General features: G+C 45.4%; 1 protein-coding gene and 1 long non-coding RNA gene across 9 annotated transcripts in view; one reads left to right on the top strand and one right to left on the bottom strand.

Annotated features, from left to right (window-relative positions):
• The window catches only part of TAOK3 (TAO kinase 3), a 234,201-nt gene that overhangs the window by 157,180 nt on the left and 49,185 nt on the right, over positions 1 to 27,836 (top strand). For 7 of the 8 annotated variants that reach the window (XM_051972882.1, XM_051972887.1, XM_051972883.1 and 4 more), the window contains one exon: positions 15,994 to 16,128. In XM_051972882.1, the coding sequence (XP_051828842.1) occupies positions 15,994 to 16,128 (135 nt within the window). Of the gene's footprint in view, positions 1 to 14,826; positions 15,691 to 15,993; positions 16,129 to 27,836 lie in introns of those variants that run through there. The other variant, XM_051972889.1, reaches the window with a different exon arrangement.
• Positions 1,038 to 9,935, bottom strand: LOC127545533 (uncharacterized). Its single transcript, XR_007949681.1, has 2 exons — positions 1,353 to 9,935; positions 1,038 to 1,259 (listed from the first exon to the last, which is right to left on the bottom strand). It is a non-coding gene; the product is annotated as an uncharacterized LOC127545533 (long non-coding RNA).

Below are 27,836 nucleotides of genomic sequence, written 5' to 3'. Positions count from 1 at the left end.
AAAACGAGTCCCCTCTATAACACATCCAAGAAATGGTCATCTAGCTTTGGTCTAAAGATCCCTAGTGAGGGGGAGCCCACTCCATCCAAAGGCGTGTCCATTCCACTTGGGACAATCCCTAAATCAAACTTAAATTGTCCTCTCTGAAGCCTCAACTCAACACTATTTTTTCTGCCCTCTGGGATTAAACAAAGAAATATCCTTGAACAGAGGTATCATGTTCTCTCCTTACCCAAAATCTTTCTCTGACCAAACATCCCTATCTCCTTTGACTGATCTAAATGAAATATAAACTTGTGGTCCTTCACCATCCTGTTTGACCTTAATGTGGACACTCTCAAGGTCATCCATTTCTTAAAACCCAAATGCCATACTCTGGATATAGTTTAACCAGGGCAGGATACATCCTCAGAGGCTCTTCCCCACTAAATGCTGCCCAAGATTCTTTGGAGAAGTGTGGCAGAAAATCGCCAGCAGTATGACCTCACAAAAACAGTGTAATCATTGCCATATCTCACTGTTTAATTACATTGAGCTTATGGCCCACCAAACACCTCCCATGATATTTTTAGTTGTTATCCAGCCATGCCTTTTTCCTTTTGTATGTGCAAAAATTATTGTCAACCCCAGTGTAAGCGTTTACAATTACCTCTATTGAATTTCATCATTTTTATATTTGGCCCAATATTCAAGCCTGACAGTATTCTCCTGGATCCTATGATCCAGGATTGTCTAAAAATGTGAAAGTATATTTTATATATATAATGCTAAATAATACAGGACCAAGCTCAGAAACCTAGAGCACTCCACTGGAGACCTTTTACCATGTTTTCATAGAACCATGAATAACTACTCTTTGGATCCAGCCATTCAGTCAGTTCTAAATCTAATTATATTATCACCTGCCCCCCATCTCTCCATCTTCTTCACAAAAATAGGATGAGAGTTAATCAAATTGCTTTGCTAAAAATATAAGTATCCTGAAGGGCAGACTAAGAAGAAGAAGAAGAATGGTTTCCCCAATGATTACAATGCCATAAATTAAAACAACCCTAATTGACGGTTGAGTTTTAATGAATTGTAATGCTCACTCTTGGTCCTTGATAGCTTTCTTGTAAAGCTATCAGGTAAAGTGGCAAAGGGAATATGGATTCAGAATGTAGCATATGTTGTCCAATCGGGTTGTTGGAGCAGTTGATTTTGCTCAGATGTTTCTCTTGGTTACAGTGGGAACATCGAATGAGAAGAGGTACTGGCTGCTGTAAGAAAACAAATGCACAATAAAACTTTTAAAAAATAAAATCAATCAGTCAGTCTAGGTAAATTCAATCCGACACATCCCCTAGAAATACCATTTTAGTAGATGTGAAAAAGAGGAAATACGGTTGGTCTGGCATGACTTGTTCTGGATGGAGCCATGCTGCTCTTTTGTCACCACGGATTCCTGATTAAATGTTCAGTCACCCTCCATAATGGATGGATTCTAGAATTCAGCTAGGAATCAGTCAAGCTCACTTGCCCATTGTTTACAGGTTCCATTCTCTTTCCTCTTTGGGAAACTGGGTAACGCTTGGCCGCCCCCAGGGATAGGACCAACAGTGTGGAGCTGGAAGAAACCTTCGAAGGTCTTCTAGATTAGTGTTCTCGTTTTACAGATCTGTGAATGTGCAGATGGTCAAGGTTTTAATAAGTGGCTCCAGAGGCTCAGTCCTCCCCATGGTAGACCAGCAGATGATGATGACTTAGTAGTCATTCCTCTCTAGGGACTGTGATTCATCTGCGTGAAATTGGGGACCTAGTGCTCCCTTATCATCACCTTACTTTAGTTATCAATTTTTTTCTGTGCCTTCCATTCCAAATGTCACTCTCCCGACCTGAGAAAATAGAAGCCAGATTTCAAAAGTGAGCAGCGGGGCTCTAATAGGTAGAGTAATGGCCCTGGAGTCAGGAGGACCTGAGTTCAAATCTGGCCTCAGACACTTAACACTTCCTGGCTGTGTGACCCTGAGCAAGTCACTTAATCCCAACTGTCTCAGCAAAAATAAAAAGATTTGCGTTCAGAACCTTGCTAGGTGTATAACTCTAGACAAGTCCCTTGACCTCTTTCATCAATTTTTTCATATGCAAATAGAGATTACCTGCTTCCCAGAATTGCTATGAGGATGGCATGTGTAAACAAAACATTTTGCACATCTCAAAGCACTTTATAAATTAGAGGGATTTTATTTTTGGCCAGGCAGTTGGGCTGATATTCTATCCATTGCACCATCTAACTGCCCCCTAAAACTTCTTTTAAAATCTCTTCTTCTAGTTTATCCTGAGGGAAACTAGGATTACCTCCATGATTCCAATTAGACACTGCATAATTTAAGAGACCTGGTGTGCCTTTGTTTACCTTCTTGTTCCATTAGCACACGCTATTGCCTGGAAGTTGTGCTTCTTCTGCTTCTTTGTTTGCAAGAGGAAGGAAGGGAGATGTTGTTGGAACCACCAGGCCCAAAGGATAGGGGAAAAGAGTCCATCTCCTCCACTGCTCTAAGCCCAATAGTGGAAGATTGCTGGCTCCTGGGCAAAGGTGATGGGAATAAGCAAAAGGAAGCTCCTGCAGACAAGAACTGCCCAGTCAGCGATAGTCAGGTTGCCACTGGAAAGACTGTTAAAAACTCACCCTGAAAGAGACCAAAAGGATGAATGTTGCCCTATTCTTGTCACTGTGGATCAGTTGTTCCTAAGTTCTAACTTCAATAATTTACTGCCTATGTGACCTCAGGCTAGTCACTTAATAATAGACAGAAGAGTAGGAATGGAGGTGGAAGTGAGAATAGGAGGACTTAGGAGTAGTAATAGTAGTAGTTGTTGTAGGTGTAGTAGTAGAATCATCGTCATCAACACTAGCATTATATAGCACTTTAAATATATATATTTATAATATATATAAATTATCCCATTAGACCCTCAATAACCCAGATATAGAGATACTACTAATATATCCTATAAACTGATCTGAATAGGTCAAGTGGCTTTCCGGGATCACACAGTTAAGTGGGTATCTGAGGTAGGATCTGAACTCAGATATTCCTGTCACCAAGTCCAGAACTTTCTCTCAATATGCCATCTAGCTGTTTAATGTCCCTGAGCCTCAGTTTACTCATCTATAAAATCAAGATATTAAAGTAGACATCCCCTGAAATTCCTTCCAGATCTATGATCTTTTTTCTTCATATACATATGAAATTTATATGTTATATTTGAAATATTTTATATGTACACATACATATGTAATATATGCACGTATGTGTATATACATATATATAAAATTTGTTTACTGAGTGTTGGTTGTTATATTTCTGCAATATTCCTTGTCTACATTCCTACGCCAAATACTTCCTGTCATTAACCCTAATTACCACTTTCCTTAATACAGCCTGCCAACAAATCTTTCTGCCTCCACCTCTTCCGATGATCCAGTTTAGCCTTCATGTTACACTATACTTGCCTTTCTTATGTACTTATCCACTCATGCTCTTGCTTCTTCCCAGAAGCCTTCAGTGTGCCTTTGTTTCCAACCCAATAAACCTCAAGTTTCTTGGTCTGGCAATCAGTCTTCCAAAGTCTAGGACCATGACTCTCTGCATTAGATGTTCTAACCCAGGGATTCTTAGCCATTTTTTGTTTGTTTGTCATGACTTCCTTTGGAAATCCAGGGAAATAGTATTTTTTAAAAATAAGTTTTAAATAAGAAATTTAGAAAACAGTGAAAATTTAAAATGTGATCTTTCCCCCATCTAAGTTCATGGAACCTGTGAAATCTGCCCATAAACTCTACAGACTCTGGAATAAAATCAGTTCAGCTTCTGCCTTCTCAGTTCCTTCTGGCTAATAACAGTTTTTCTCCTCAAACTTCACATAGCACAATAAGGCTCTTCTCTGGTGAGCCCATAAGACATTACACTTACTTGAAATTTGGCATAATAGGGGTAGTACTCCCTCCAATAAATGCAATTATGCATTTAATTAGTTGTGCTCCATTCATGTCATGTAGTTTAGTTATTTGTATAACTGAATCTCTCCCTTCTAGATGCTAAGATCCATAATACAGAACCTGAATCTCTTCTAAATAGTTCATTCCTCCTCGCCACTTAACACAGTATCATATGCTTTAAAAATATCTGCTGAATTTGAATTTATCTAAATATTATATTCCTCTCCAGAGCTAGTCCATTGTTCTGCACAGAACAATCTGAATTGATTGGCCTAAGGGGTTGTTTCTAACCTTCAAGGTCCCTACTTCTGGACTTTTTAAAGTGTGAAGAAAAAGACTCGAACATTGAATAAAATGAGGTGGGACGGGGCAGATAAGAGAATCAGAGAATCTTAAAAATAGAAAGAAGCCTTACCCAATAAAGGGATCCCTTCTCCAAGATCTCTGACACATAGTTATCTGATGACTTCTGGTACTTCCTAAACAGCCCAACCCCTCTTTGGACAGCTCTACTTTCATGGGAGCGTTCTGACTCAAGCATAGATGTTGCACTTTGCAATTTCTGTCCAATGGTCCTAGTTTTGTCACCTGAGAATTAGAACAAGATTAATCCTTCTTCCACAAAACAATTCTTCAAATACTTGAGAACAGCTATTATATTTACCCCATACCACAATCATGTCTGTTCTCCAAGCTAAATAGCTAAACAAGATGTTTAAAAAAAAGAAGAAATAAAAAACAAAAAAACCCACTGGTTTTTATGTAGCATAAATTCTTTTGGATGCCTTCCCCTGATCTACGTCCTTCCTAAAACACAATTCTCAGACCTGAACACAGGACCACAGATATGGTCTGTCCAAAATGGAAGAGAGCAGGTTCATCTTCCCAGATTCAGTCCCTCTATTAATGCAGCCCAAGATCACATGAGCTATTGGGGGCTTCCATGTTTACATATGGGACTCATGTTCTCCTTGTATTCCACTAAAGCACCCCAACTTCTTTAACTGAAAGACTATGTATTCATAGCTCCTGGTTATACTTTCTTCAATTGCACATTTGAAGTTGATTTTTTGAACCCTATTGTAAGACTTTATATTGAGCCCTATGCAATTTCATCATATTAGATTTGCTCCAGTGTTCCAGTTTATTAACGCTTCCAGACCCTGGCTTTGATCCAGTGTGTTTCATCCCCCCTAGCTTTATGCCATCTTTAGTTCTGATAAGCATACCATCTGTGGTTTTATCCCAATCGTTTATGAAAATGTGAAAACAGTACAAAACCAACTTGGAGCATCCCAATGGAGACCTCCTTCCAAACTGATATAGGTTCATTAGATTAATAACAACTTTGTGGGTCTGATCTTTAAACCAATTACAAAACATCCTACCTGTACTTTTAACTCTCTTTGACAAGAATAGGATGAGAGAATTTGTTAAATGCTCAACTTCATTTTAGGGAAATGATAGCTTTCCATCCCCTTGACCTACCCATCTGGTAATGTGATCAAAAAAAGGAAATGAGCTGCTTTTGCCATGACTTCCTCTTGCTGTAGTCATCCTCTATCTTTGAGATCATCCTTTCCTTTTCTAGAAGTTTTTAACCAACCCTTTACTGATCCCTCTTTAAAATGTTGATAGTCAAACTTACTGGCCCATTTTATAGACTTTATTCTTTTCCCTTTCTTTTAAAATCGGGATATCTGCCCTTCTCTAATCCTTTCATCATAATCCTCCTTCTTTCAAATATCACTCAAGATTCAATCTTTTAAGTCACTTAGTAGGTAGTTCATTTGGGCTGGATGACTTTCATCAAGAATAGCCAGATACTTTCTTACTGAGTCAATACCTACTAGTATTCACTTTTCCTGGCTATTTTTTTAAATTTTTTCTTTCCTGTGCAAAGCTCATTACCTTGGTAAGGAAAATAATCTAATGAAAAGAATGTGTTCAATAATATCAGATTCAACCTGAAACAAGCTGTCAACTCAAAAAAAGAAAATAATCTAAGATCTGAGTCAACCTTCCTCCATATACTGCTTTCTCATAGCTCTCTTCCTATCCATCTGACTTCTCTACCTCAGACTCCTTTGTTGGATCAACATCCCTCTAAGGAGGGATCCAGGAGACTTCCCAAAGACTCCTTACTGGAAAATCTCATTAGCATCCATAGGGTCAACCATCAGCTTTTGAAGTGACAAGTAGAAGACATGATTCATTAAGTTTAGTCAGTGGCTGAAATCTCTGTGCAAAAGCACAGAGGATGTGGATTCAGATCTCAACTCTGCTCTTTATTATTGATATGATGTTGGGTGAGATGATCCACCTCTCTATGGCTTAGTTTCTTCTTCTGTAAAATGATGGGATTGGACTAAGATGTGCTCAAAGTTTCCCTCTGCTTCCAATTCTCAGATCCTATGATCTGTACATTTCCCCTCTTCTCCAATCCCACATCACCCAGTACGGAATAATTCCAGATTTCTTCCTGGGTAACACCATAAGTATCTCAAGCTCAGTACATCTAAAACTTATAAATTCCCTTACTACTTAACACAGTGTTGTATGCTTCAAAAAAATGTCTGCTGAATTTGAATTTATCTAAATATTATATTTCTCTCCAGAACTAGCCCAGTGTTCTGCACAGAGCAGTCTGAATTCAGTGGTCTAAGAAAAGGTTATAGATTGAGTCTAACCTTCAAAGTCTCTAGTTCTGGACTCTAAAAATGCAAAGAAAAAGTTTTTGGTCTTTTTCTGCTAGGGCTACCCCTACTCTTTTTCTTAATCAGATTTCTATTCATGGTGTCACAGTCTCCCTTTTTTTCTCACCTGCCATAGCTAATCAGTTCTTGTAGATTCTCCCTCCCTCCCCAGCATCTCTTGCATCCATCCCTTTGTCACCACTGACATGGTCAATTTCTAAGATCAAGATTTCATCACCTTTCATCTACACTATTTCAAGAGCCTCTTAATTGAGTCCTAGGCTCCAGCATCTCCTTCCCCCAAATCATTTTCCATGTACCTGCCACAATAATCTGATTCATTGTAGACGTGGTAGGTGGAGTTTCCATGGAAAGGTTTGCCTACATCATTGAGTCACAAAAAGTTAGAGTTGGAAGGAATCTTAGCAGCTATCTTGTTTTATAGAAGAGGAAACTGAGTCCCAGGGAAGCTAAGTGGTTTACTTACCCTAAGTCATAATGAAAACATCAAGGATTGGATTTGAACTGAGATCCTCAGACTCCCCACAGGGTACATTTTCCATATCTACCACCTCCCTAACTTGACTTTTTTAGAAACATGCCTCCATTTGGAGTTGAACCAGGGACCTTTCACGTGTGAAGCAAATGTGTCAACTATTACACTTCAGAAATCCATCAGAATATAAGAATAAACATGGTCAGGATAAAGATGGAGAATTTTCTTCTCTTTGGAATATCTGACCTTAAATTCTGTATTCTGAAATGGGGTAAGGGATATATTTTAAGGGCAACTTTGAGAGACCAACTGTAGCGAAAGAGTTCATGTTGCCCCCATTTTAGCAAAATGCTTTCACTTTCACAAAATCATATCCCCGAAATGTTAAGTAGGCCCAGTTGAAAACCCTTTTGGCATTCAGATTTCAGATTTTTCCTTCCCCTTCATCTTCTATTTCTTTTCAAAAGTCTTTCCCAGATGTTACCTTGAAAACATGATGATTGGACTAGAACCCATCCAATCTAACAAAAGAAATTTCAGATTCTTCCATTTCCCTTTAGACCAGCCTTACCATGCTGTTTTTCTTATCAAGGGACAAGATTGTTCCATAAAGTCTGGTAGGCGGCTGTGGCCATACACTTGTCAACAGGCATCTTAGGCTTATTTCAGATGGTCAACTTTGAACCTATGTAGTTGTGTCTTTGCCAGCATGATTCTACACCCTTGTCAAATGAGTATATATATGAGAATGCAGATGAATTTCAGTATCAGTCTCAACAAGTGATTCAGAATGGATGCCACAACAATCAACTTTTTATTTTGTTTTGTTGTTGGACTTGAAAGACCAGAGGTTCAAATCCTGTTATATACTTGCTAGCTATGGGATCTTGGACAAACAACGTAACTTCTCTGGGTCCTAGTTTTGTCATCTTTAAAATGAGGAGATTTGATTAAATGACTTCCAAGGTTTCTTCCAGCTCTACATTGATAATCCTGTGCCCCTATAATCTTATGACCCACTTCACAAGGCTTTTATGGGAAAAGCAATTTGCATACCCTGACACAGTACTGAAATGAGTCATTTATCATTATTCTTTCAGTCAAAAATCAATTATCTACACTGTAATGCCTTCAATGGATAATCTAAAATTGTTCTGTATTTTTAAAAAAAATTGACCTCTCATCAATTTCAGTATTCCTAAGAAGCCCATTTCTGAACCCTTTCTTTAAAAAAAATTCAGGCATAATTTGCTTGACAGATGTCCAAAGCAATAACCAATATTTTTGCTTGACTTCCTGCAGTGTGGTGAATGGAACATGTATTGGGTTTGGAGCCTAAAGGCTCAGATTCAAATCTCTTAAAGCCTACGTGACTCAGTACAAGGTCTGGGCTTCTCAGGTTCCTCATATACAAATGGGGGTTTAAATAAGAGTGCATGACTTGGAAGGTGCCTTCCAGATTTAAACCTATGCTACAATAATGACCCTATCATAACATTTTCTTTAAAATCAAACAAATAAATGAAGATCTTTCAGCACTTCCTTGGGGAAGGAAAAAAGTGTTCTTGAGGGGATAAGATGTTCTAGTTTGATTTCACTGCTTCAATAAAAATCCTTTTTACTGAATGTGGAGGGGATGCTTTGACTCTTTCTTTCTTAAAGTTTTTTGATGCCTTTTGTCTTTACATCAGTCATTTCCGAGTATATCCACTACCACCTACGTACCCAATGATGAGTCTACCTTTGTTATAAGGAGAAATGGTTAAACAACAACAACAAAAAAAAGACACAGTGACCACATCTGTCAGTGTATGGGATATTCCTAATTTATGATCCCTCCCTCCCATCCTATACCCAAAATCCAAAAGGAAAGAGATAGTTCCTCCTATCTTCACCAGGGCCCAGTTGGTCATTAGAATGACTAGCATTCATGTTCATTTTACATGACTGTCATCCTTGTCTATTACTGTTGTTCTGGTTCTTCTTACTCTTCTTGGTTCATTAGCTAATCTTTGGGTCAGGTTTAGCAAATATTACATCCATACATATATGTGTGTGTATATACTTAAATATCTGTCAATTCCTCAGTGGCAGTACGTGCTCATCAGTGTTAATGTTGTCTTCCCCATTGTACGTAGCCGTCCATCCATGCTGAACCATGTTGCTCATCCATCCAGAGCACCCACCTTGCTGGGTTCTTTCCTTTAGTTCTCTTATGGATATTTGTGGACACCATTGGAGTTCACAGGTTCTCCACCAACCATTTTACCCTTTCATTACGTGATCTGGGCTCTCATTTTCTATTAACCTGCTTGGATGGTGCTTCTCCTAAGCTAAGGTGTACGACTCTGGAGAATCTTCATCCCTCTTTGGTTCCATCTCATCTCTCTGTTATCACAACATTATCTGTCTTCTCATTCATCCCTTCCTTCCAGGTGTTCTACAGTCCAGCCACACAGGCCTATTTGCCATTTCTCACACTTGACAGTCCATTTCTCATCTCTTTGTGTCTCCGCATTGGCTGTCTCCTAGGCCTAGAAGGCGTTCCTTCTGCTTCTTTCACAACATCAGCTACTTTCTGAGCTCCCCTCCAAGATCACCTGGATCTGCTCTGTGTATCTTATTTAATGCAGCTGAAAGGGGCCTCAGAGCCAGGTAATTGAGAAAACCAAGGCTGGGACAAAGGAGCGAGTGAGTTCCCTGAGGTTCCCCAGCTAGTAAGTGGGACAAAAGAAAGCAATAAAAACAAGAGCAGAGCCATAGTTCTCTTCCTACCTGACTGGTTATGCCATTTAAGACTTCTTTTCTGAAATAACATCTCCCTAAGCTATGAGAGTACCCGTATCTCAAGCAGGATTTGAACTCAGGTCTTCCTGGCTCCAAATCCAATGCTTTATCTGCTCTATTTCCTGACATTCCTTCCTCGAGGGAATAACAGTAAAATTATTTAGACCTCATATTGCTTGTGTTTCTCTACATCACCTGAGGTCCATCACTCTTGACTCAAGATTTTTGAATAACTCATGGAGTTGACTTTCCAGCAAGAGAGGCCTTGGCTTTATGTTGAAAAAAAAAAATGGAAGAACGTCGTTCATTTAATGAGTAAACAAAGTCCTCATTAAGAACTTTTGAGGAGCCATGCTGTTTCTAAGCATTATTTTCTTTCTACTTGGCTAATAGTATATAAAAGTCAAGTCTTCTATCTTGGTTACAACATGTGTAACTATATGGTAAAATATTTTAGTTTTGATCTGTTCTTTCTTGTAATTCATGAAACTTATGGGGTTCATTCTTTTGAAATTGACTATTTTGTGATTATGGATTTTTCTTTATCATTTTTACTTTTTATCACTGGTTATCACTAGCATTATATGGCAAAATATTTTCGTTTCGATCTGCTCCTTATAATTCATGGGATTTATGGGACTCATTCTTTTGAAACTGATTATTTTGTGATTCTGGATTTTTCTTTATCATTTTCACTTTTTCTTTATCACCGTTTAGCACAAAGGAAGAATTCCATTTAACTTGCAATAGCAGCAAGGGATTTAGACCAAGTGACTACCTTAGATGGGTCTCCATTTCCTCAATCTGAAAAATGAAGGCTTGGGTGAAATGATCTGTAGGGTCCCTTCCAACCATTATCACCCAAAGAAAGGATGGCAGCTCATGTCATCCATTGTTCGATAAGACAGTCAATAATATGCTGGGTATATCCCATGGGGAATATTTATAGGAAGCCATAGATAAGTCACCCTAAATGGCAGAGCATGGATGAGTTGTGAGCTATACCTTTGAAGGGCACTTAGACATTGTTGAAAACAATGGCATCAACTGGTCAAAATGGATAGTTTTTTGTTGTTGTTGTTGTTTTAATATCAATTGCCCTACTTCAAAAGAGATGGCATGAAGAATGGCCTTCCTAAGCCATCAAGCACTAATTTTTTGTCAGTCCCCATGCATCTTTTAATTTATTTTTTATTCATCATTGTTATTTTTTACTGATCAGTCACATGCAACTCTTCATGATCCCATTTTGGGTTTTCTTAGTGTCATTTGCCACTTCTTCTCTAGCTTATTTTACAGATGAGGAAACTGAGATAAATGGGATTAAATGTCTCACAGTTACTAAGTATGTGAAGACAAATTTGAATTCAAGTCCCCTTACTCTAGGCCCAGCACTCTATCCACTGCACTACATAGCTGTGAATTTTTAAAAGGCTTTAGATGAGATGAACACAAAACAGACCTTGTTTAATTTTCGCCCTTCTTCCCCCCCAGTTTTTAAAAGAAAAATTTAACAAGTTCACCATCACCATTTTTTTTTATTGAAACTGAATACTGTGTATCTATGACTAAGCTAGACCCTGCAGAAAAGATGAGAAAATGTGCCTCCTTCCTTTCTTTGCCAAAGTGGGAGATGATACATGTGGATCACTGCCCGCTCATGGATAGGAAAGGGGAAAGCGATATATTTGTAAATTAAAATGATGTAATCAACAAGATTACAGGATAGGAATAGGAACTAGACCTGGGATTTCATCGGTATAAGGAACTCCAGAATGAGACAACCCCAAATCCATACATCTCCCTGGCAATGGGAGAGTGGCCTAGAGACTAGCTTCTTAAACTGGGGTTGTAACCCCATATGGATGCTCATAATTGAATGTCGAGGTCGCAAAATAATGATTTACCATCAGTCAATGTTTGATTTGTGTACCTATTTTATAGAACGATATGCCGAGGAGCACATAAAAATTTCTCGGGTGAAAAGGGATCTCGAGTGGAAAAAAATTTAAGCATCCCTGGCCTAGAGCATTGAGAGGGAATTTGTCTAAAATCCTACAGCCGGGATGTGTCACCGGTGGGACTCAAATCTGGGTCTTTCTGCTTCCCAAGGCCGGATGTGCAGCAGCCACCCACCAGCCTGACCCCATTGGTAATTAGCACCAAAGCATGGACCCTTCCATAGGCAACCCGTTGTCCCCCACTCTCTATAGTCAGGCCAGACTTAGTGCATACACTTAGTTGGGCCCAGAACTCCTGAACTCAAGAGAGCCAAGCAGCCTCAGTTGGGTTTACAGGCACGAGTCATTACTCTTCATTTTACAGAAGAGGAAACCGAGACCGAAGAAGGTCAAATGACTTCTGAGGTCATAGAGATATCATATCATAGATAGAGTTGTATCCTGTCAAGCCATCTGACCCTTGACCACTTTTGTGCTGTTCCTCCTGCACAGTTCTTCTTTGAGTTGTATGTTTTAGTCTATTCATTCCCACCATGAATTTCTCCATCACCCTTTGGGTGACGTTCAGCTTTAATTCTCCAGAGACTATGGCATTTCGTGATTTGCAACCATGTGACAGTGCCAAAAGAATATTCATTACCAAACATTTGGGGATTGTTAAAAGGACTTAAAACGCAATCCAACTCACTGGCCTCCAAATGTCTAAATCTGAACCCCATCTATCAAATGTTTAATGAGATCCAATATTTAAAAGAATGTCTGACTTCTGGAAGAACCTATTGAAAATGAAATGGCTCCCTATTGTTGAACTGGATTTTTTTCTCCATTCTGTGGTCTCATTTACTGTCTTGTAAGCCTTAGATGTTGAGTTCAGTTAAGGAGCCAGTCTCAGGAAATAAAAGCAATGTTACAAAAGGAAAAAAAAATTATTTTAACAGAAAGAAAAGAAATATATCATTTATACTTATTCCTTAATAAGTACATCATATTTAAAACCTATATTATTTTTGGATTGGTCTTTTAAATGCCTTTCTTACCCTCTTCCCTGAAAAATCACACAAGTTAATTGACTAGAGAAACTGTCCACTCACGTGGATATGTGAGTTAGAAACTATTCATTTTTTTATTACATAAAATTCTGTTTTCTTTGATTTGAATAAAAATGGAAATCTAGTATCTAATATGGCTTTTAATTTGATACAAAAGGATCTGTTTTCATAGAAAAGACAAGTCAATAAATGACTAAGTCCACGGTTTTGCAAAAGGACTGTTCGGGGACACTTTTTTCTCATCGATGTAAGGACAAGCCTTACGTTTTGGTTTGGAATGCCAAATGTTGTATCAGAGACTCTGGTTCTTTGGTTCTATCTGTAAATTAAGAGATGGTGTGGTTTAATTAAAATAGTACTAGAGTAAAATAATACTAAAATCTGGCTTTGTTTCTGCCTATTTGAGTTTGGGCCCGACAGCTCTTCCCACTTTCAGATGACTCGTCTAGAAAATAATGGGGTTGGATTAGTGTTCTGGGCCCTCTTGTCTTTCCACTCTGTATTCTTGTAGTGACCTCATATCAACCTCCATGAGTTCTCTAAATAGCCAGCCTTTATCATTCTGCCGAGCTCTAGTTCCTGACCAACCGTCTCCATTTGAATATCCCATAGACGGCTCATGGTTAACATATCTGAAACAGAATTCATAATCTCATTAAATTCACCCCTCTTCTTAATTTCTCTCTTTCCATCAAAGGCCCATCCATCTTTTCCATCAACAAGCCAGGTTTTATTCTTATTCTTGATACTTCCTTCTCTTTCTCTCTCTCCCATCGCATATTGGGTTCTCAACTCTCATAGATTCTATCCCCACAACATCTCAGCTCTATCTCCTCTTCCATCACCGAACCATCACCTCTCACCTGGAGAATACTACCATCATCTCTTCTTTTGTTTCCCTACCTCCAATACTCGTCTTCTCCAATCCATCTGCCGTACAACAAGCAAAATAATCTCCCTAAAGCACACTTCTGGCCATGTCCATCAAAATCCTACTCAAGGCATTCTAAGGGTTCCTTTGTTGCTATGATATGTTTTTCCCAGTTTGGCTCCAGTATATCCTTCTAGCTCGACGTCATGTCTGACCAGATCAGCAACAAGTTCTTGATAAATCCTTGCAGAATTGAATTGAAAGGTCCCTTCCAGCTCAAAAATCCCCAAATCCTCAATTATTCCATTTTAAACTCGGCCGCTGCCACATACTTTTGGTCCTTCTTTTGCTAAAAGGCCCCTAAAATATTGAAAACCAACCCGCGCTGAGCGAATGACTTGTCGCAGTTTTTTATCCTATCGCAGGCTTCCAGACCTGGTCTCTCTTTCGTTTCCGAATTTATGGCATGGGGAAACATCTTTACTTCTCCCCCAGAGACCTTGAGATTGGGGGACATGAAGGCCCAGTGTTGAGGCTTTTGAGACAGTTGTGTCTCAGGAGCTGCCGTGGGAGGGTGCTTGAGTCCACCCCCTTCCTCGGCCTGCTAGAACCCCAGACACAGCCCGCTTTGCTTCGCCTCGTAGTCCGGGGCATTATAGGGGGCCCGAGTCACTGAAGGGGGTTGGGAGCAGGAAGGGCGGCGGGGCAGGGCCCAAGGCCTGGCCGCGAGGGGCGCCCCCCAAAGCCCAGAACCTCCGCCGAGAAGTCGACCTTTCACAGCTGGTGTCATGGCCCATGCCCGTGGGGGTGACCGCCAGGAAGTGGGACCCACCCGATGCAGCCAGTGGAGGGGACTCAGAGGAGACTCTCCCCTGGACCCAGCTCCCTAAATCTGGGGGGAAATCCAGCCGAATGGGGAGACACAGATTTGATCTCGAGTCCCCACGTTCCCATCCATGCCTCGGACTCAAAGGTCCGCGTTTGGACTCTCCCGAACGCCCAAACAACATGGAATTTGGGGGATTCTCATTGCTGGCCTCGTGATAAGGGAAGCTCATTAAATAAAACTCCTCATAGCCATGACAACAAAATGAAACTTCTTGCAGATGGTCCCTCCAGAAGCCCCGGGGCAGGGGGAGAATGTTATCCCTTCCCCCCAGCCCCCATCCCGAGGAGGGGCAATTTTAAGCCCCCCGTGGCTGCACGTGGCTGAAGCCGGTGGTTTGTGGGGTTCCTGCCCGTGGCCCCTGGAAGAGTCCCCTTGGAGGCCATCCCCCTCCCCAGCCCCAAAGGTGATTAAGAGCGAGGCGTTCTCATTCATCCTGGGGACGGCTCCAGTCAGAGGGCCTCCCCCCTCCCCGGAGCAGATGTCGGTCGAGGACCCTCCATTCCAGTTCCACCCCCTCCCCCCACGCTCCAGTGACCATGCCCATGCCGAGTGGGGGCGGGGGGCGGGGGGAGAATCTGGGAAAGCGCTGTTCCATTCCAACTGTGCATCTGTCTCTTTAAATATAAAAAAAAAAAAAATCCTTTCCGAAGCTATAGAGAGAAGGTGCTAGAATTGTGTCCGATCATGACTGGAAAGCAGGATCCCTGCTCAGTGCCCGCCGAGCGCTCCCCGCGGCAGAGCGAGAGGCGGCTGGCCGGCGGCCGGAGCGGGCAGTAGGCGGCTCGGAGGCCGACGCCGTCCCGGCAGCCGACTGAGCGCGGCTCCTGCGAGGGGATGAGGCAGAAGCCCGCGCCTGGGTCCACAGCCGCCAGCGTCCTCCGGAGAAGGCATGGACATGACATTTGCAAAGGGAGCCTCCGGCTGCAGCAGCGTCCTGAGCGGGCGGGCTTGAGGCATCTGTACGTGGCCCCGGCTCTCTCTTCCCTCCTTGCTTGGGCATTGATGTAATTCTGGAGGCAAAGGGGGAAAAAACCCTGCCAGGGATTCCGAAGGCATCCCACTAGCGATCAGCTGACATTTCTAACTGAAGGCTGCAATGTGCTCCTTATTCATTTTGGACTGTGGGAGCTGCGGGGACTAGCCGAGAGCTAAACTATGCATTTCAAACAGCCGTGCTTGTGCAGAAAGAGGGGTGAGAGAGAGGCGGCCGGCAAGGGAAGAGCAGAGCTGGACTTTCTCCTTGTTTTTATCCATTTCTGCAGGATCATGTATTCATAAGGGATGAGGTGGGCCACAGGGATTCCAGGCCTGATCTGCGGCCTACCCAGTCAGTCCAGAGTCAGGCCCTCCACTACCGGAACCGAGAGCGCTTTGCCACTATCAAATCAGCATCTTTGGTAAGCAGACACCCCTCTGCCCATCTTCCCTTCCCTCCCCTCCTCCCCATCCCTCAACCCCTCTCTCTCCCTGAGCCGCTCTCCCTCTTCCATGGGTGGGGAAGAGGAGGCAAGAATTGGGGGGGGTGGGGGTGGAAATTTTCCTGCTGATCATTTTTTTCTTTAATCCCCCTCCTCAAAAAAAAAAAAAAAAATCTGTTGGCATAGCAACTGTATTTTAGCCGGGTATGTGACATGGGGGGAAAAAAACCTTTGTGTGTGTGTGTGTGTGTGTGTTGGTCTGTGCCATATGTGCCGAAGAAAATGCCTTTGGGGTGAAGTTGCTATTCTTTCAGGTTTTCTAAAAGCCATTTGCCTTTTCATTGAGTGAAATAATAGCAGGGAGATGATGCTTTTTTTTTTTTTTAAGAGGCGGATGGACATGTGTGCAGTGTACAGTGTTTCTCTGGTATACGTGCATGTGTGGGGCTGTATGTGTTTTAAACACACCGAACTAAATGTAAAATAGGGATTTTTTTTTTTTTTTATATCGGCGATTGTCCGTGCATCCGATTGCAGAAAACGAGCTCCTTGCTCCCCGGGGTTGGATGGCTAGCTCTTTATGGTTCATTCATTCATTTATTTATTGCAACAGCGCTATCAGCTGTATTTCTCCATTTTAACCCCTTCTACAGTTTCCCGGGACCAGAAAGCACGAAGGGCTTTGTAGGGAGGGATCGGGGTGGTTACCAAGGCGAAGAGACGGGGCCGGGTTCTTCAGCATTTTTACTATTGCAAATGTGATTGCTGGATGCCCTTGTAGTAAGAAAAGGGGTGTGTGCTGGAAGAGTTAGTTTTCATGCCTCCTCCCCTCACCCCCCCACGCGTGCGCACACACTCACACTCACACACACACTCACACACTCACACACACACGTACTCGCCTCCTCCGAGCCTTGACACGGGAAACCGTCTCATCTCCCGCTTTGGATTCAAGGCTCCGAAAGGGGGGACGATCAGGCAGGAGGCCCCTTGCCCAGATCGATGCTAGAGGTCACATGGGCGAGCAGAGTTAGTGTCCACTGCTTGGCTATCAGATGTAGAACCTGTGATGACATCATCCGAGGCCGACCCAGAAATTACCGTTTTTTCTTGTCCTTTCTCACAGACCTGCTTCCCCACCCTGATTGTGTGCTGAGCTTGAGGGACGGGTGAGATTGACAATGGTTTCCAGCTCTCAGAGAGTAGATGGCTCGCCGTGTGTGTGTGTGTGTGTGTGTGTGTGTGTGTGTGTGTGTGTGTGTGTGTAGAATTTCCTTCTCTGTGGGTCTCAGAGGCCCTACTCAGCAGGTAATTGTTTCCCTTCAAGAATGGGCTATAGGCTTTTTAAAAAATTTTCCAACGTCTTGATTACTAATGCATGAAAAGCCTTTCAAAGATGATGCTTCTTCTGAGCCTCTAAAATAAAGAAGCACGAAATTATTAGTTAAAGAACACTCATTTTAAGGCCATGCTCTCCAATATAACCCAAAGGCAGGACCTCGTCCTTTTTTTTTTTAATTACTCACCATAGAATCTTCACCTTTGAATCCCATTCATTTTTTAAACGAGAAGAAATGACAAATGGCTCCTGAGTCTCCTCTCATCCCAAACAGGTATCCAATAGAAAACTGACATCACACTAACCGAAATGATTTTTTTTCCTTTGAGAGGAGTTAGATTTTCATTTCACAGGCCTTGCCCAGATTCCCACATGACATATTCATGGCCTCCCTTAGCTGTTACTACTGTCTCCCCTGGCTGGTCCCAAGCTTACACCTTTCTGAATCCCCTCAGGGAGGGCTTCTCTGCCTGTCCCCAGGAAGCAGAACCTTCCTCTTCATGAACACGGACCCTCCGCTTTCCATGTTCCCCTCGCCCAGCTCTCCGGGCTGGGGCACCCAGGAGCCCTCTGGCATTTCCCTTTCTTTGTGCCTCTTTCCCACTGGCACTGTGGACAAGGTTTTGATTTGCTGAAAGTTCCCCGCTTCAAGGAGCAGTAGCTGATGGGTTACCGCTTTAGCAAGAAGAAGGACTCGGCCCAGATGAGGTTATTTGTTTATAAAGGGTCACTTCCTAAGGTGGAGTGCATTTGGGGTCGTGGTAGGATGGGTTGGAGTTTATATCAGGCCAGTGTTTCCTATGGGGAAGAAATGAATAGGGGTGAATAGTAATGATGCTGTTTGGCTAATGTTCTCCATACTGAGCAACCTAAAGCCCATTAGGGAGAAGTTAGAAGTCATTTTTGTATTTTTTTTTAAAACCTAGGCCTTCAAAGATTTCAACCCCTTACAATGTGGGGTAACTTTCCAGCGCCTTCTTATCTATTGTAGTATTTTAAAGATTAATTCCAGGAAGGACTTTTTTAAAACTCTGTCCTAGCTCTTGTGGAACATGGATCTTAATTCAAGCCAAAATGACATTAATATCCAGGTTACTGGAAAATCTCATCCTGATATTAACTGATCATCGATATGCAATATAATAGAGAAATAATAGTGAAATTTCGAGTCATTGTTGCAAGCCACAACGAATGGCACACACTAAATTCATTTCATTGTAGCCTCTAATGTAGGAAGAGAAATAATCCAGTGGAGCTAGGAGACTAGAGACAAGGCAGATGGCGGAATAGAAAAAAAAATGCTAGATTTGGGAACCAAAGATCTAAATATATAAAACCCAAATCTCTCATTTTACTCTTTCTGTGACCTTAGTTATTTTTACCTCGCCGAGACTCAGTTTCTTCATCTGTAAAACAATTAGATTAAATTATTTCTAAGATTGACTCCAATTCCAAATCCTTGGATCCTAATTATTTAATGTATAATTTCAGATAGCCACCAAAAATGGGCAGAAACTTTAACCAACTCGCCTTTCTTCAACATAGAACTTTGCTTGCCCAGGAGCAAATCACCTATTGCAATGCGGAAAATTTTTTAATCAATTATTTTTTCCTCTCCTGTATAACCTCCCTCAAAATAGTAGTTTCTGAGTGAAGGGAAATGAAAGCTGAGTGTCTATAGGCATTTGCTTTCCTATTTTATTATTTAGACACCTTGAAATGGAGGTTGTTCACCATTGTGTGAAACTGGAAATTATTATAAAAAAGACATCGAGGGGCCTTAGCACCAAAAGAATTTCTGAGAATTTGAGAATTTCTGCCTTCTGCTCCATGCAGGAATAAAGAGGTTCATGGAATCAGGGCCGGAAGGAACCTTAAGGGTCATCTACCCCATTTTATGGGGGAAGAAACTGAGACCCAAAGAAGCTGAAGTGAGGTCCCACAGCTTATCAACGGGCAAAGCTAGGATCTGAACTCAGGTCTTCCCACTCCCAAGTTGAGCACTCTTTTTACCTCCTGGTCTTAGCTGTGAAAAGTCAGGGAAAGGAGACAGGCCTTCAGAGATCTTCCCAGTCCCAAGATTTCTTTTCTTTTTGGAGGCAGTTGGGATTAAGAGACTCGCCGAGGGTCACGCAGCTGACAAGTGTCCGAGGCCACACTTGGGCTCGGTCCTCCTGACTCGGGAGCAGCGCCCCGTTCGCTGCACCCTCCACTGCCCTCCCAGGTTCCATAATAGGCGGCAGATTCATTAGGATAAAAAGGCGGTGAGGACGGGATCGCCAGGAGCGCCCCCCCGCCCTTCTGTGGCCGGGATCGCCAGGAGCGGCCTCCGCCCTTCTGTGGCCGGGATCCCTGGGAGTGGCCCCCGCCCTTCTGTGGCCGGGATCCGGGAGCGCCCCCCGCCCTTCTGTGGCCGGGATCCCTGGGAGCGCCCCCCGCCCTTCTGTGGCCGGGATCCCCGGGAGCGGCCCCCGCCCTTCTGTGGCCAGGATCGCCGGGAGCACCCCCCCCGCCCTTCTGTGGCCGGGATCCCTGGGAGTGGCCCCCGCCCTTCTGTGGCCGGGATCCGGGAGCGCCCCCCGCCCTTCTGTGGCCAGGATCCGGGAGCGCCCCCCGCCCTTCTGTGGCCAGGATCCCCGGGAGCGCCCCCCGCCCTTCTGTGGCCGGGATCCCCGGGAGCGCCCCCCGCCCTTCTGTGGCCGGGATCCCTGGGAGCGCCCCCCGCCCTTCTGTGGCCGGGATCCCTGGGAGCGCCCCCCGCCCTTCTGTGGCCGGGATCCCTGGGAGCGCCCCCCGCCCTTCTGTGGCCGGGATCCCTGCGAGCGGCCCCCGCCCTTCTGTGGCCGGGATCCCTGCGAGCGGCCCCCGCCCTTCTGTGGCCGGGATCCCTGCGAGCGGCCCCCGCCCTTCTGTGGCCAGGATCGCCGGGAGCACCCCCCCCCCCCGCCCTTCTGTGGCCAGGATCGCCGGGAGCAGCCCCCGCCCTTCTGTGGCCGGGAGCGCCCCCCTCCCCGCCCTTCTGTGGCCGGGATCCGGGAGCGCCCCCCCCCTTCTGTGGCCGGGATCCCTGGGAGTGCCCCCGCCCTTCCCGGCGCTCCTCTGAGGGGGCGAGCCTCCAAGTCCTCGCCGCCCTTCGGCCACGTGGAGTCTCCATGGCGGGGAGAGAAGGTCTCGGCTGGTGCTCCGCCTGACCTGGCTTCCTCCCGGCGTCACGGTGTCGTGAATTCCTGCTGTTAGCAGAGGGTCACGCCTAAAGCAACAAAGGGCGCGTTTCCCCCAGAAAAGCAAGCTCCTGCAAAGCACTTTGCAACCTTCAAGCACCATATGAGTGTGTGTGTGTGTGTGTTATTTATATTTATATGTGTATATATAATGTATATATTATTTGTGTGTGTGTGTGTGTGTGTGTAATTTATATTTATATGTGTATATATAATGTATATATTATTTGTGTGTGTGTGTGTGTGTGTAATTTATATTTATATGTGTATATATAATGTATATATTATTTGTGTGTGTGTGTGTGTGTGTGTGTGTTATTTATATTTATATGTGTATATATAATGTATATATTATTTGTGTGTGTGTGTGTGTGTGTGTTATTTATATTTATATGTGTATATATAATGTATATATTATTTGTGTGTGTGTGTGTGTGTGTGTAATTTATATTTATATGTGTATATATAATGTATATATTATTTGTGTGTGTGTGTGTGTGTGTGTGTGTGTGTGTGTGTGTGTGTGTACGCAGAGTCATTTCAGTCACATCCAATTCTTCATGATTCCGTTTGGTATTTTCTGGGGCAGAGAAACTGCAATAATTTGCCTTTTCCTTTTCCAACCCATTTTACAGCTGAGGAAACTGAGGCAAAAAGGGTTAGGTGGCTTGCCCAGGGTCACGGCTAGTAAGTGTCTGAGGTCGGATTCGAACTCAGGATGCTGATTCTTCCTGACTCTGTGCGCTGTGGCGCCCCCTAGCTGCCCCCGCGCATGCACGTCGGTAGCTAGCCAGATGGGTCCACACGCATACGCCTACTTCTTCAGGGGGTCCCATGGGGTGGGAGACTCCTCTCCAGTATTCATTAGTTATCTGAGACACAGAAGGGCCGCGTAGCAGAATGTCGGAAACGGGGCCTGATCTGGCGACTTCTTGCCTTCACGCCTCCACCCCCAGAGCATCGCTTGTTCTTGGTTGGTTTGTGCTGAGGCAGGTGGGGCGAGGGTCACACAGCCAGGAAGTGTTAAGTGTCTGAGGCGGGATTTGAACCCGGGTCCTCCTGACTCAGGCTGTACCCACGGCGCCCCCTAGCTGCCCCTAGCCTCAGCCATTCTAGTAATTACCAGGAGGAGCTGCCAGTGCAGCCTCTGCTGCTTGTCCCGACTCCTTGTGACTCTGGGAGCGCGGCCCTCCAGGACCATCCCGGGGAGGGGGGAGAGGAAGGGGGGGTTTTCTGGGCGGACACTGGAGTGTTTGCCCTTTCCCCCTCCGAGAGATGACCGCCTGTCAGCTCCTGCTGATACTGGCACCGTGAGGCAGAGGGACTTAAGTGTCCTGCCCAGGGTCACAGGGTTAGGCGGAATTCGAACCCGGGCCTTCCCGGTTCTCCTGACCCCCCCCCCCAACACTTCCCCAGTCGGCCTTGTGGCCATGCTGAAGTGGCGCCCCGTAGGAACCCCGCGCTCTCCCGGCCCCTGGCTCTGCCCTCGCCCGGACACTAACTCGGGGTGGCCACTCCCGCTCTGAGCGCTCCAGGGTCCCCGCGGGCCTCGAGGAGAAACGCCCACCTCCGCTTTGGCCCTTCGCCGTCCAGCTGGGCCCCCCCCAGAGCACCCACCTCAGTCATCTGTGCTGTCTCTGCGCTTCGGGGGGATTTGTTTACTCGGTACGTGTTATTCCATCCCCACCCGCAATGCCTATAAGGGGCTTCAAACCAGGCACGTTTCCCTTTTATCTCCAAAGCTCCAGAACTTGGCCTAAGGCCTGGTCCACAGGAGAGCCTTAAAAGGTGCTTGTTGAATGAATGAGCGAGTGAAGGAAAGAACCAACGAATGAGTGAATGAATGAACATGAGGATTTAAAGCCTCCTGGGGTCCCTCGAGGAGTGCTCCCCTCCCCAAAAGCGGGGGGACGGGGGCGTGAGCCTTCTGCGCTCGGGGGCACCGGGGCCGGCCAGCGAGGGCGCCTCAAACCTAGGTCTCCGGGCTCAGTCACTCGGGGCACTTTGGTGTTGCCCTTGGAAACTCATCAGAAGTAGTAAGTCTTCACCGCCCACAAGCCCCCCCCCCCTTCGGTGGTTTAAAATGGTGTCTCCCCAACCCTTAAGGAACTTTGTGTGAGTCCAGTTTGGAGCCCCCGTTTCGTGGCTCCCATCCGCCTGGGGAGCGTATCTCCAAGTGCTCCGGGCTGCTGGCTCCTGGGCAATCTTAGGGGCTCCCCGCACCCCCTTTCTCGGCTCTCAGAGCAGGCCGTCCCAGACAGGTCGCACCGCACGTGTCCCCGCCACCGCCCTCGGCACCAACAGCCAACTCCCTTATCCAAGAAGTGACTCACAGCCTTTTAATGAACTTTGCATAGTCTCATTTGTTCTAAGTACTTAAATGGCACCTTTCTTTATACCCATTACTTTTATTCTTACGGAGACAGTCTGAGGGCTGGCTTTGATATCTTAGCATACTAATAATAGCTGGCATTGGCAGAGCTTTTTACACAATTATCTCATTGTAGCCTCACGCTGGGTGCTTTTATTATCCCATTTTTACAGATGAGTAAACTGAGACTGAGGGAAGTTGAATAACTTGCCCAATAGGTATCTGAGGCTGAATTTGAACTCAGGTCTTGAATATATACATGGCGCCCCTGGGCCATTTTACCCTGGGTAACATTTTACCACCCAGCTCCCTAAGAGATACCTTATCACCCATCTCCCTCCTGGTTCTTTTTCAATAAGCGAGTTATTGTCCATTTTGAATAGATTATAAACCCCTTGAGGACAGAAGTAGCTTTTTTTTCTGCCTTTGAAGTCTCCAGGCCTGTTGCATTTCCTGGGCATTCAGTAGATGCTTAATAAATGCATGCATGAGTGAACGAACGAATCGAAGCTTTGTTCAAACAGTGGCTGGTGTTCCTAGACTAGACTGATGTTGATTTGATTTAAGCCCGGAGGTAGCTTTTGATGGAGGGATTTATACAAATGAGATGGGAAAGCTGTAAAAATGAAGCATCACATTCTACTAGAGAGGAGGCTGGACTGGAAGCCAGGAAGAGCTCAGACACCTGTGAGCCGGGTGACCCCCAGTAAGGAGCACTTTTCTTTGGGCCCCAGGTCCTCCCGGTAAGCTGAGTGGGTTAGACTCAGGGACCGCTAAGGGAGCTTCGAGGTCACAGGCCGAGGGTGGGAAGGGATCTCCAACAAGTCCGACCCCCGATGCATCTCCCGGGAGCAGGGAACTGGACTGAGGCATCCAAATTTTCCGTCTTGTCCCTGAAAGTCGCCCCCGCCTCCCTTCTCTTTTCTCTCTGCTTCCGACATCCCTGGACCTGTCTCTTGCACCCAGCAAATGGCGGCCAGTGTCACGGCTCTCCCGCAGAAGGGAGCCAGGGGGTGAGGCTCGAGCAAAGTCTCCTAGAAATCGTTAAAAGCATCACCGCTGCAACGGAAGCCGTGGCAACCACCATCACTGTGAACGTCCTCCATTCTTAGATTTGCCATTTTTCCTCTTGTTCCTTAGCTCTTAAGACCCTGCTAGGCTCAGATCCACAGGGCAGAGCTCGGAGGGGTGGGCGGGAGTTAGATGGAGGAGATAGAGCTTCCCTTCAAGAAGAGCACCTTAGAATTAGAGCTGTCAAGTGAAGTGATCAACAAGCATTCATTTAGTGCCTACTGTATACCGGGCACCAGGGTTACTGAGACAGAAGTGATACAGTCTCTGCTTTTGAGGAGACCACCTTTTATCGGGGAAAATAAGTAGAATATGAGAGGACAGAGAAGGAGAGAGAAGAGGAGAGGGAGAGAAAGAGAAAGGGAGAAACAGAGGGAGAGGAGAAGTGTGTCTGTGTGTCTGTGTGTGTACACATGCATCTGTGTATGCAGAGGTATATGTGTAGATCTGTGTGTGTATGTATGTGTAAATATAAATATATAACGTGTAGGTCTGCAAAATCTACTTAAGGTGATTTGGTAAGACAAGATCCCTGCAACCAGGGACACTAGAGAAGGGGCAGGGAATGGAACGTGCTCTCGATGTGCCAGGCACTGTGCCAAGTGTTTTTTACAAATATTATCTCATCTGTGCTTCCCGATAACCTGAGAAGCAGACACTGTTAGGATCCCCATTTTACAATGAAAGAACCTGAAGCAAACCGAGGTTACATTGGGAGTGCCATGTGGCAAGACCAGTAATAAATCCAGTTTGACATCCCTGTAGAGGGCACAAAGGGGACGAATGTGTAATAAGGCCAGAAAGGTAAATCGGGGCCAGATTTTGAGGGGTTTTAAATGCCAGAGAGAAGACTCGCTATTTGTCCCTGGAGATGATAGGAAACCCTAGAGTTTATTGAGTAAGGACATAACGTGGGGATCTAAGGTAGAGAGTTGCCTGTCATCAGATGGATCTTCAAGTAAAAGCTGGAAGCCTTGGTACCGAGGATGTAGGAGAGGTAGCTCCTGTACAAGGCAATGGTTGGACCAGACAACTCCTGGAGTCCCCATCCGTGCTTCCACTGCCTCCCAGTTTGGGCATCTTTGGGCGATGATCTTGCCTGACGGGACGTAATCCTTCCCTTCTGCCTTGGTGATACGTCACCCGCTCGGCTGAGAAAAGTCCCAACAGCAAGACAACTTTATTGCGAGCCGTCCAGCCACCCGCTCCCTGAAACCGGCCAGGCGGCAGCCAGACTCCCGCTCTCTCAGGGCCGTTGTCACAGGGTTTCATGACAAGGCGTGACCTCCAAATTCAGGGGAAATCGCCATATCCAAGAAAAATGGCTTTCTCGCAATTAGACTTCCCGGTCTCTCCTCACTTTGGCGCCTTTTACTCTCGTGCCCATCAGCTTTCACTGTGGGCACCAGTCCATAAGTTGTTGGAGATGAACAGCTTGATGTTCACTTGGGATCCATTGACCAAGGGGCGGCTCCTTGGGCCTCTTATTTCCAGCTAAATCAAAAGTGAGCCAGAGGTGTGCCTGGAGGTATATGTCCTTGGGGCAAAAGGCAGGAGAGACGCCCTCCCCTCCTTTAGGGGAAGGAGGAAGGTGGATGCACAGGGGGTGAGGGGAGGGCAGGTCACTTACCCCGCCTCAGTTCCATCATCTGTAGAGTAAGGAGCGGTCTCTCTGAGGTTCCTTAAAGTTCCAGACCCATGGTTAGGAAAGGAGGCACCCAGGTGATTTTTGGTAGTCTAATAAACTACTATTGTGGTATCTGCTCAGTCCAGTCCAGCAAGCATTTATTAAACATTTCTAATGAGAGAGAAGATAGCTTATGAGCGATGGGTAGATGCATGACCATTTAAGAAGGGAAAAAGTCCGAACAGTTAAGTGGAGGAAGAGCAGCTTCCCTTCAGAGAAGGCCCCGAGCTGAACCTGGCAGCATCCCAACCATTCTCGGGCAGGGGGGCAAGCACACGCTTTGGGAGACTGGAAGCTGAGTCTGGGTAAGAGCAACTGAGCCAGTTTCACCAGAATAGCGCAAACACGAAGGGAGGTGATGTCAAGTAAGCCTTGAAAGACAGACAGAAATTAGGTTGTCAAAGGTTTTAAAAGTCAAGCAGAAGAGTTCCTCCTAGTGCCCATGGAGAGCCACTGAAGGTTCTCGAGAGCAGGCGTGCCATGGTTTGAGTTGTACTTAATGAAGGTTATTTCAGTAACCGTATGGAAGATGGTTTATTGAAGAGGGAATGTTAGAAATTAATAAAGTCGTCTAGAATCCCAGCTAAACTGTGGGTCACGACCCCATATGGGGGTCTCATCCCTGAATGTCTGGGTGGCAAAATTATGGTTTATTGCCAGTCAATGTCGGATTTGTGCCCCTATTTTATATACCTACATCCCCAGGTATAAACTGAAAATTTCTCTGGCGGAAAGGGTGTGAGTAGAAAAGCTTGAGGAGCTCCGGTGTAGATGAGAGACGTGGCCATCTTCTTGGAAGCATAGGGCCTTATGAAGGTAGCGTCGGAAGACTTGGATAGTAATTACATACGTAGGTCAGGGACAGGAAAATCAGGAGGAGCATCCAGGACTGAACCCCCTGGGGGCCTAGAAGCCTGGCAGGGCACCCCAGTAGAAAGAGAAGTTTGGAGAAGGGATGGAAGATCAGGAGCTCTGTTTTAGACAAATTTATGGGACGTCCGGCAGACGGTTAGTGATGTGGGAGAGATGAGACCTGAATATGTCAGCGTAGGAACCCTGAGCCCATAAACTCAAACAAAATCACCAAGAGCTGGAGAAGAGAAGAGACTCAGGGTGGAGAACTTGCTTGGGGGAAGGCGTGAAGGGGGACACTTATTGAGCAGATGGGCACACAGAGCCTGGGGCCGGGCAGCAGGGTCAGGACCCGCAGCCGAATCCAGAAGGCCAGTGGACCTGCCCCGTGAGGGGCCTCTGGACACCCCGCAGGGGGCAGTGCCCTCGGGTGGCAAGTAGGAGGCGAAATGAGGGGTAGAACTGTAGACCCAGAGTGGAGGATTCTTATTCTAAGAACTTGGCTGCGAAGGAGAAGATAGCTTCCTATTTTAAGCGGTTGTTTTCGCTAACTAGGTGCTAATTAGTTGTGTTCAGAATGGCAGGTGTGGGAGGGGGGAAGATCTGATGTCAAACATGCTTCCTCTACAACCCAGCTCTCCCCTCTGAGGCGGGCGTCTTCCCCGACCAAAGGCAGGTACGGCCTCCGGCCTCGGGTCTCTCTGTGCTGATGGGGAAGGAGGGCTGGCCTAAGAAAGGGGCTGGTAAAGGGCCAGGCAGCCCCTGCCGAGGACCAAGGGTGGTGGGAGGACAAGGCGGCCATCCCACTCACTGGGGCGGGGCGGTTACATCCCTAGTGTTCTCATCCCTCCTCCTAGGAGGCGGCACTGTGACGGGCCTGCAGCCCGGCCACCCATCTCCTCCTGCTCTCGGGGAGGCTCGGATAGACTGAAAGGGAATGGGAGCTCACGGCAGGGGCGGTGCCCCCCGGCCACCTGCTCCTAGCAAGCTCCATGCTCCTGCCTTCTCCTCCCTGCTTAGTCTAAGTCTCCCGTGGGTTCAACACTGGGAGGAGGCTGGCCCTTGCAAAGTCCGTCTCTGAGGGATGAGTGGGACAATTCTGCCCGTGTGTGTGTGTGTGTGTGTTTGTGTGTGTGTACATCAGCT

This window comes from Antechinus flavipes, chromosome 1, assembly GCF_016432865.1.
Source record: "Antechinus flavipes isolate AdamAnt ecotype Samford, QLD, Australia chromosome 1, AdamAnt_v2, whole genome shotgun sequence".
Taxonomy (NCBI): Eukaryota; Metazoa; Chordata; class Mammalia; order Dasyuromorphia; family Dasyuridae; genus Antechinus; species Antechinus flavipes.
The sequence above is the reverse complement of the archived record's forward strand: the minus strand, read 5'-3'. Positions and strand labels throughout refer to the sequence as shown.